The sequence below is a fragment of the Engystomops pustulosus genome, chromosome 3 (assembly GCF_040894005.1).
Source record: "Engystomops pustulosus chromosome 3, aEngPut4.maternal, whole genome shotgun sequence".
NCBI classification, from domain to species: domain Eukaryota; kingdom Metazoa; phylum Chordata; class Amphibia; order Anura; family Leptodactylidae; genus Engystomops; species Engystomops pustulosus.
The window spans coordinates 32,158,539-32,169,711 of NC_092413.1; the positions used below are offsets into that span (position 1 = coordinate 32,158,539).

The 11,173-nt window shown below is 36.6% G+C and overlaps 1 protein-coding gene across 1 annotated transcript in view; it reads right to left on the reverse strand.

Moving 5' to 3' along the window:
• Positions 1 to 10,419, reverse strand: part of PROKR1 (prokineticin receptor 1) — a 33,549-nt gene extending 23,130 nt beyond the window's left edge. Inside the window, exons 1-2 of the mRNA XM_072140426.1 lie at positions 10,280 to 10,419; positions 202 to 782 (exon numbers count right to left, since the gene is read on the reverse strand). Of these exons, the coding sequence (XP_071996527.1) occupies positions 202 to 617 (416 nt within the window). The 5' untranslated portion in view covers positions 618 to 782; positions 10,280 to 10,419. The remainder of the gene's footprint in view (positions 1 to 201; positions 783 to 10,279) is intronic.
• Between the last annotated feature and the right edge of the window lie 754 nt (positions 10,420 to 11,173).

Sequence of the window (11,173 nt, forward strand, 5' to 3'; positions counted from 1 at the left end):
AACATTGGGATTGGAGCAACAGGGCAATCATACGGTACTGTAAGTATTACTTTTTGTTTTTTATACAGCCAATTGGGTTATTTTACACATCATTTTTATACAACTTTTTACAAAACTTCAAACAATTCTGACACACACCAGTTCTTAATAATTTTGCACATGTAAATCTTATAGATTTGAGTAAAATTGGTTAGGGTTTACCTGTCAACCGCTATTGCCAGTAGTGCATTGGTGGAGACGTAGAGTGATACAGTCCGCAGGTAATTGACAGACGCGCACAAGATGTGACCATGCTCCCAAGAAAGTTGCTTTATGACATAGTAGTCCATCTCAAAAGGGCAGCAAACTATGGCCACAATGAAATCCGAAATGGCCAGGTTGGCTATCAGGAGGTTGGTTAAATTTCTCAGCTTCTTGTATCTCGCTAGCGCTGCAATAAATATGAAGTTCCCAATGCCACAAATCAACATGATGCAGACCAGGGCCACTCCGATGACTATTTTTGCAGCGTAAAAAGTCCTGGTTTTGGTGACATCATCGTCATCCAGTTCGTAGTCGCTGTAGTTGTAGTCTGGTAGGGAGGTTAAATTTCTGGTGTAGTCCATAGTTAGAGACATTGTGAGAATTATTCTTAGTATATAAAGATTCGATTCAGGAGAACACACAAGTAGTCGCTTCTATTCAGTTGTAGAATGATTGGGAATAGTCTGGAGATTGCAGATCATATCCTTAGTGAAGTCCATTTGAGATATCAAACTGATGGGTCCTGAGCCAAAGTTGACCTGAAATGTACAAATAAGGTGATCAGTTCATTGCATTATATATTTTTTCCAATTTAAATGGAAAATGAAGGTTACATTACATGTCACATTACCATAAAAATTGTAGATTTTGAGGCTACATTGAGGGTGCATCCACACATTTAGTTTTTCCGATGCAGTTTATAGAGCCAAAAACAGGTGTGGATGATAATGGGTTGAGACAAATAATTGAAAGGTGCTGCTCCTCCTCCTACTTTTACTCCATTCTTGATTTGGGCATTAAAAACTGCATCTGAAAAACTGAATGTGTGGACGCCCCCTGAGGTTGATGCCTGTTATTGGCTAGAGGTTTTAGATCCACCCTCTAAGTCAGTGGTGGCGAACCTATGGCAAGGGTGCCAGAGGCGGCACTCAGAGCCCTTTCTGTGGGCACCCGGGCCATCGCCCCAGCACACCAGACAGGTCTCAAAGAATCTTCCTCCAGTTCCAAGCAACTTAAAATATGCTGCTTTCAGTCATATTTTGATAATTACTTCACTACTTGGGACTGTAGGAAGAGGGGGAATGAGTACACAGGGTCGAATTATCTTTGGAGGACCTTCTGTTGGCCCCACGATTCTCTGTGTACAGAGGGACGCTGGAAAGAAGCTGAAATTTATTCTGTGTTGATGTCCTCAGGAGGCAAATATGAAGTTGTTGAACAGGTAGCGATATGTTACTGCTTTAATTTTTTGTTGGCACCTCGTGATAAATAAGGGGGGTTTTTGAGTTCAGCTTGGGCACTCGGCCGCTAAAAGGTTAGCCATCACTGCTCTAAGTAATGGGTCCTATTTTTTATATAGAATTCCCCTCTTAGTCTTAATCCAGACAAACACTGTTTGATTTGGCGCAGGAATTTGCACCTATGTTCCACTAGGGGCAGAGATAATATTGAAAACATATTGTGGTATAATATGGTGTAAATAGAACGAAAACTGGCGAACCTGCCTGGCACAACATGTATTAAAGGTGTTATCCAGGAATCCAGGATTGAATATTTTTTCACTATATGTGGTTCCACCTATCACTTCAGCTTTATGTTGGTATACAGTGGCTCGGTGGAACAGCAGTGCAGCCGGAATTGAAGGGTGCTCCCCAACTTCAAAAATCTATAATTTTTTTTTTTCTTTTTTTCATGTAAAGAGCTGTGTATGGGCTTGTTTTCTGCGTAACAAATTGCACTTCATAGTGATGGTATTTAATATTCTATGCCCTACACTGGGAAGCGGGGAAAAAAAATTCTGAATGGTGTAAAAATTAGGGCTTGAATTTTACGGCTTTCACTGTGCACCCAAAATGACATGTCTACTTCATTCTTTGGGTCAGTACAGTCACTGAGATAACAAATTTGTATAGGTTTTATAATGTTTTCATACATGTTCAAAAATTAAAATCTGTACAAAAATTCTTCATTTTGCCGTCTTCTGGTGCTTAGAACTATTTTCAAAACAGCAAAAAAGTGCCATTTGCGACTTTTGGCGCTATTTTCCGTTACAGGTTTAAATGCAGTGAAAAACCGCTATTATTTTTTGATAGATCGGGCATTTTCGGATGCGGCGATAGCTAATGTATTTATGATTTTTACTGTTTATTTATATTTATATGACTTCTAGGGAAAGAGGTGATTTGAATTTTAAGGTTTTTTTTTATCAGAGCCAAGATGGTGGCGCCCATGCGCCGTCGGCTAGTTAATGTCGCTGGCAGCTTTGCCGGTGACAATCAAAAGGTTAGCACCGATCGATGGTGTTAGCGACAGGTGTTTGCTCCATTGTGAAGCGAACACCTGCTGAGTATGAAGAGGGCTCAGCCCATGAACCTGCTTCATACTCCCCCCTACGCAACAAGATGTACATGTACATCTTTTTGCGCTATGGTGTTAAAGAAATCTGTTCCTATGTTTTTTCCTCTGTCTTTCTTCCTTTTTTAAGCAGTTTGTGTAAATCAGTTTTCTGTCCTGTATCCACTGTCAGCTGAGAGATAAAGGATCCAATCAAGTTTCTAATCACTTAGTCCCTGTATAGTTTATTCTCCGAGACATGAAGCATTAAAGGTAATATATTCTAGATATGGAGAGAGTAAATCATTAGCCTCATACTTCAGAGGGTTTTCAGATACAATACTCACTACAGGAAAAAGAAGCATAATAAGGCACAGATAAAAATCTACCATCAAAATCAAGCATGATAAACCAGGGACACTTACTCATAGATCCCAGCTTTGTGAATGTGCTAATCTTCTTATATTTGTTATCCATGAGCCTGAAGGGCTCCTTGGGTTGTTACCAATGCTTCAAATTCACATGCTGTTACACTGTCTCCCCCTCTGCTTCATCAGCACTTCCCCCCTTCCTCTGACTATTTAATCTTCTCGGCCACAGAGGGGATTTCAGCACACAGTGGGGGGGAGGTGTTCCTGCACAGTGTAACAGCTTGTGAATCTTCAGCACAAAGAAGCTCTGGTCATAACCCCTGGAGCCCTTCAGACTCATAAGCATACTTTTAAAAGTTGATTTTAGATGGAAGGAGGCCATGGATAACAAATATAAGAAAATTAACACAGTCACAGTGCCTGTAACTATGAGTAAGTGCTAGTAGATATTAGATTTGATAGTAGATTTGTATTTATGCATTTTTCTGCTTCTTACTCCTGTAGTTAGCATTGTGTCTGAAAGAGGTAAATTTCTTTTAATGTTGAATTTTATAAATTCTAGTATTAAAAAATAGCTCAAAGGTTTAGAGTAAACCTACCACCACGGATCTACCTATAAAGGTAGATTAGGTGGTAGGTGCGTCTATTGAACGTGCGGATAGCCCTTTTAAGGGCTAATCACCATGTCCCCGCAATCTTTTTATAATTTTTATTTCGTTAATATGCAGATTTTCTAAAGAGGCTACTGAGGTGTAAAGTAGCCGGAGCTGAGGCTACACGGTGCAGTTACTCCATGCCCCGGTAGCCCCTTTGATCCTTCTATCCTCCAGATGTCTTCGGGGCACAGCAATGAAGAGCTGGACTCCCTCGTCTACAAAGCTTGCCATCTGCGCATCCTCAGCTTTGGCTACTCCACGCCCCAGTAGCCTCTTTAGAAAATCTGCATATTAAGGAAATAAAAGTTATAAAAATATTGTGGGGAAGTGTTTCCTTTAACCAAAAATTTAATAGAGAAATAGTAATTTTCACACCTCTGAGTTACTGTAACTCATTAATATAATCTGTGCAGGCCTCTTTCACTATCTAGGGAATGTACAAGGCTATGTTGGGTTGAATGTTGTGTTTGTTCTTCTACAAATTTAAATAATGAATAGATTGACAACTAGATGTCACCTCTTGGGGCTGTGTCAAGGACACGCCCATTTTAAGCAGGAATGGTAACACCTAGTTGTCAGTTTACATTCACAGAACATACAGATCAATAATGAAGACCGGTGGAGATATATATAGCAATATCAACCGGAAATTCTATTACGGTAAATGGAAAATACTAGTATTGAATAAACTTTACAGGTCAGGTGTGGTAAGAGATCACCTTCGTAAATTGTACTTCCTCCCCTACTAGACGGGGGATCGGCCAAGTTACTTTTTATGGATGATTTCATATTTTACCTCCCATAGGATGTAAATGTGTTCATCTAATAACTTTCTGCAGTGTCTTATAACTTCTACTTCATGTGCCTCGTTTTTTTTTCTCTGCGGCCGATGATATCAACTTAAGACTGAAGTCATGTCTATATTAACCGTCTGAAGCCCTCACTCATGGCAGAAGAATGTGCACTCTACTATCTGCATATAGGAGAATATTTACATTATTTACAGCAGAAATTCCGATTTTATTTAAGAAACTTTACAGAAAGTTATTGCATCTTCTATAATTTCCAGATAAAAGGCATTTAATTTACTACACAGAAACGCACTGGGCGTGATTGTCAGAACGGCGTCTACATTTACACGGGAGAAACTTTATGTATAGTAAGGAAAGAGTAGAAGGAAAAAAGTATGTAACAACGAATACAAAATAATCGAAATCTAAAGGTGGGGGATAAAAGACTTTCTACAACCCTTTTTATTACGTGTTGGGAAAGATCTTGTAACAAAACAACAATCATTTATCACACAAGTCTTCAGGTTCGGAAACTTTTTTCTAACACTGAAAAAGTTTGTGGATTTTCACAGAAACTGTACAAGACATGTTTACTTTACTGATAAACTTTTGGACTGTTGTAGATATAAGATACAGCTGCAGATAGGGAAGGACAAATTGTAAAGGGTTGACATATTGATAATAGATAGATAGATAATAGATGCAGAGATAGATTGATAGATAATGGGGAAATAGATAGATAATAAGGAGATGATGATGGATATATTGCTATTACATTGGTTTATTTCAAAAAATATATACAATAATTGAATTAAGCAATCACCATTTATACTAGTAATCCAGAAACCAGGCCTCAGTCCCCATACACAGCAATGTTATAGGTAGAACAGTTTTCACACTGGGTGATTAAAGTAACCCACATCTTTATTTTTTCTTTTGGTAGTTGGATAGATAGATTTTATCTCACTTAGTCAAAATGTACCATAATTAAATGGATAAGTATGAATTAATAAAATATACTATGAATTTATGAATGATTGTACTTGGGAATAGATAGAAAGATAGATAATACCTAGACATTTTCCAGACTATTAAAATGGTGATGCTCAGAAAGTGGTGACCCAAAAACAAAGGTGCTGCTGTTACAAAATAATTACTATTATAATAATTTAGATACATCCAAAATGATGATAGATAGATAGATAGATAGATAGATAGATAGATAGATAGATAGACAGACAGATAGACAGATAGATAGATAGATAGATAGATAGATAGATAGATAGATAGATAGATAGATATAGGATAGATAGATAGATAGATAGATGATTAGATGATTGATAGATAGATAGATAATAGGTGGATAGGAGATAGATAGATGATAGGTGGATAGGAGATAGATATGATAGATAGATAGATAGATAGATAGATAGATAGATAGATAGATAGATAGATAGATAGATAATAGGTGGATAGGAGATAGATAGATAGATAGATAGGTAGTGAAGAGGCAGCACTCAAATTTGTAGAAAAGTGGTGAACCTTTATTCCATCACACAGCGACGTTTCGGTGCTAAACCGCACCTTTCTCAAGCATGATAGATAGATAGATAGATAGATAGATAGATAGATAGATAGATAGATAGATAGATAGATAGATAGATAGATAGATACTGTAGATAGATAGATAGATGAGATAAAATAATATCGCCTTGATGAGATGTATAGTTAAGAGATAGATACAGTAAAGTGTAACCAGATAATAGGCAGATCATACATTACAAAATATAGAAGTTAGAGGGATTCCTATAAACTGGAGATTCCTCAGATATAGATAGAAGTATAGATAGTTAGTCTGTCAGTGACCCTTATCCCCTGCACCATGTGTTGAAGCAATGATCTGTACAGACATCTCTCAGCTTGTAGATAAAGTGGGTATAATTTGTCGATTACTATAATAATCAGGCTCCAGATAACATTGCGGCGATGCTAAGCACAATGTCCTATGTAATGTTCTTGGCAGTATAATAGAATTTCAGCGCAGGATTCTAGCACTTAGATATAGCTCTTCCCGCAGGCGATGTGCGTTATGTAGGAACAGGAACAGACAGAGTCCTGCACCGCCTGCTACTTAATGGACACTCATTGTACCAGGGGCAGGGGACATCAGCTACACAACTAAATCCTAATCCTGGGTTTATTTCAAGGTAAATACATGGTTTTAGTATTATTAGTAGTGTAAAAGTCACAGGCAGCTCTGTGTAACCAATGAGGCTGGGTGCAGGTCTGTGGGTTTTCAGGCATAAACCTCTTCATATAAAAATAGGAAAACAAGCAGCACTCCCAGATTACAGGGAAAGTCCAGGTGAAAACGTATTTCTAGATGGCGACGTTTCAGTATAGCACAACTTTCTCAGGCATTTGGGTTTAGTATTATTTACATATCTATCCCATATCATCTATCTATCTATCTATCTATCTATCTATCTATCTATCTATCTATCTATCTATCTATCTATCTAATGAAATCCTAAGTCCACAGCAGGAGACACTACAATAATAAAATGAAAAAATGGTGAAGTTTATTCCATGGCCGGAGGCATCCATAGAATAAACTTCACCAATCTTTCATTTTATTTTTGGAGTGTTGTCTCCTTCTGTGGACTTAGATCCTCATGGTTCAGACCAGGAACCATATGGCTTCGCAGCCTCCCTTAATTGGGTTTATAATGTGCTGCTCTAGATTTTCTTTGTTCAGTATCTATCTATTATCTATCTATCTATCTCCTATCTATCTATCTATCTATCTATCTATCTATTGCCTTGATGAAGGTGTTGTTCACCGAAACGTCGCCACTTGCTCAATAGAGTTCACCTTTGAAACTGGAACCACGGAGTGCTGCCCACTTTTTACTTTACTTATCTATCTATGTATCTATGTACTTGTAGAAAGTTCAAGCAGCACACAAATGAAGGTGCAGGTGGGTGCAAGCTCGTTAAGACCAGGCTCCAGGTCCTTCAAGTGTAATACACGAGAATCAAGCAGCACTCCAGGGCGTCAATGGTTAGGTGAAGAAAGTGAAAATGCTTTATTCCATGTTCAGAAGTACAACAAGGTACAGCAGCAACGTTTCGGCTCCAAGGGGCCTTTTTCAAGCCCTCCTTATAGCCGAAACGTTGCTGCTGTACCTTGTTGTACTTCTGAACATGGAATAAAGCATTTTCACTTTCTTCACCTAACCATTGAAACCCTGGAGTGCTGCTTGATTCTCGTGTATTATGTATCTATGTATCTATCTATCATTCATTTATGTATGTATGTATCTATCTATCTATCTATCTATCTATCTATCTATCTATCTAATATCTCTCTATCACCTATCCCCCTAGGTCCACACAAGAGGCAGCACTCAAATTCTTTTTAAATAAATAAAAAAAAAACTTGCTGGTTTATTCCATGGCTGGATGCAATTTTTCGGTTTAAATTCTTTAAGCTTGAAGAAATTTTAACAACTTTACCAATTTTTTTATTTTATTTTTGGAGTGCTGCCTTTTCTCTGGACTTGGATAGATTCCTGGTCTGAACCATTAGTATCTATCTTTCTTTTATAAATCTATTTCCATCCATCTGTCTGTCTGTCTGTCTGTCTATCTATCTATCTATCTATCTATCTATCTATCTATCTATCTATCTATCTATCTCTCTATATTTGTATCTATCTAATATGTCTATCTATCTATCTATCTGTCTATCTATCTCTCTCTATATGTATCTATCTAATATGTTATCTATCTTTGTATCTATATTTGTATCTATCCTCATAGTTTGTAAACTATTATGGACAGGGCCCTCATTCCAATTATTCCATCTGTTATTCCAGGTTATTACTCTGTAATTGCTTATTTTGTTTTTATACTGTATGTATCCCATGATCTGTAAAATGCTGTGGAATATGTTGGTTCTATATAAAGAAAGTTTTATTATTATTATCCAGCTATCTCATATTTATCTATATCTCTATCCATCAGCCTATAGTTGTAGCAAACTTTAACATGACTTTTGACAGCGTGATATCACAGAGGACAACAAAAGAAGACATGGTGCCAAAATGTGGTTAATGCAGTTATTTTTCATACATATCTATCATCTTTTTTCTTTCTATCTATTCTCTTTAACTGGACACATAACACGTTAAATACACTGACAATACAAGGCAACAAAAACCATTGAAAAAGTTCAGTTTCAGTTGCTGTAACCAGGAATAGTGTCAAGATGAAGTTTGCTTCATCTGAATCCATCACACATCAATCTTTCTATTCTTCTCTTTCTATATGATATCTATCATGTATTATTAGACTATGGAGCTAGGTTTTTGCAAATCTTTGTTTTCATGTTTTCAAACTGAGATTTTTTTTCTGTCTTGGCATACACCTCACCATGAATGAGATGAGGTCTCCTATTGATTCATGGCGCTCTGCTTACTGGTTACTATGTATTAGACCTTGTCTTATTATCACAACTTATAAATAATACTGTACCGTATATATTGTATGAATTTATATATAGGGGCGTGTATACATTGTATGGTGCTATGTGCGTGGGATTGAAGATAATCTCACCAGATTGTCCTAGATCAGAAATCTGGGAATCTACAGAAATCTGTACACAGGAATAAAGCGCTAAATGACATCTATCAGTCTACACCTATCTATCTATTTATCGACAGTATCTATCTATTTACACAATATCTATCTATCTATCTCCTATCTATCTATCTATCTATCTATCTATCTATCTATCTATCTATCTATCTATCTATCTATCCATTTATCTACAGTATCTATCTATTTACACAATATCTATCTATCTATCTATCTATCTATCTATCCATCTACAGCATCTATCTATTTACACAATATTTATCTATTCATCTACAGTTTCTATCTATTTAACCAATATCTATCTATCTCTCTATCTATCTATCTATCTATCTATCTATCTATCTATCTATCTATCTATCCATTTATCTACAGTATCTATCTATTTACATGATATCTATCTATCTATCTATCAATTCATCTAGAGTATCTATCTATTTACCCCAAATCTGTCTATCTATTTATCTATTTACAGTATCCACTTATCTACCAAAAGAAAGTCCAAAGCAGCAAGGTGTATATTACAAGACGGGATGCAAGAGAGTCCTGGCAGTAGGTCCTTCAATAATATAAAGAATAAATCTTTCCCATTATAATAAAGGGACTATCTTCTTTATTCCATACGCAATGTTTCAGCTCAGGTGTGCGCCTTACTCAAGCCCCTTCATGTTATTATCTACAATATATCTTTCTATCTAATAGAGAGAAAAAGAGTAGATGCTCTATCAGGAGACTGGAGTATCTACTGCACTGGGGATACAACTCATTCTTTGCATCTATAATTGAAGTTCAGATCCTTCTGTGGTTTATCTACTGTTCTATCTATCTATTTATCTATTGATCTAGCTTTTAGCTACATATCTATTTTATACAAAGATTGATCAATCTATTGAATTCATGAATTCTATGTATTCAAAGAAATGTATGCAAATCAAGTTAAGAAACAAGTAAAGGTTTTAAGGATTTTAGAACTTTTTCAAGTTTCTTTATCAGTACATTATCTTTCTATATCACCCATTAAGCATCAATGAAAAATAACCGCAACCTAGAAAACATTACATTCTACATAAACACTATAAAAATGTCCTGAATTCTTCACTATTTTTCTACATATGAATGAAACAAATGGCTGTTTGCAAACCAAGATTTTTACGCCCAAAGCTAATACAAAGTTATAAGTGAAGAATCTGGAATAAAATATCTGCATGATGGAAGTAGTCCTTACCTGTCCTTGGTAACAACTGTGATAAATTCTTCACTGCCATTGATAGAAAAATAAAATCCCTTTTGGGTCAATAAATAATAGTTTTGTCTCTTCTTGTTTAGCTCCTTCCCATGTCAGTGATACAATGTGAGCCTCGAAATTCTGCTTCTGTGTATTGAGAAAACTCCAAGGACCTCCCTATGTTTAGTCTTCTAGGCAGCGGTAACTTTAGACCTGTAGATGCTGCTGCCCCCTGCAGTTCTCTTTGAAGAATGCAGCCGGAGAAGAGACGCAGAAGAGTTGTTTGTAAATCTCTGTCACACGCAGCTATAAGCAGGACTTAGGAATCAATACACAGATGGAAGCGTCTTCATCTCTATGCCGCTCAGTAGTATATACTGCCTGGGGATATATTATCATCATTTTCTAGCTGCGACTATAATTGTTAACTGGATACAATTCCCAGAGGCTCTTATGGGAAAAAAAAACAATTCCGATACATTGTCTAATAGACCGAGACAAGAACTCAACAGATGAAGCTGAACATATCCCCTTGCTGCATACCGAGTGGACGTACACGTCATGCAGCTAATGATACAATGGCGGTATTGTCTTCCAGGCAGATTTTTTTTGTTTTTTTCTCTTAGATTCTACAATTTGCCTGTAGTCTGAATGTTAAATGATGTGAATAAGTATTTACTGTCATAGTCATGGTCAATAACAAGTGACAACCTGACGGTAGTATAGACACTGAGAATAACAGAAATTTAGTGACTATTTAGGATCCTCCCTACGGCAAGCTGTAGGGATCCTGTCTGCTATTGTGTTCATGAAGACCAATTGGTATAAAAGCACTGAACCCTAATACTGAACTCTCAAAACAGTACAAACAGATAAGAATGATTATCATGGTTA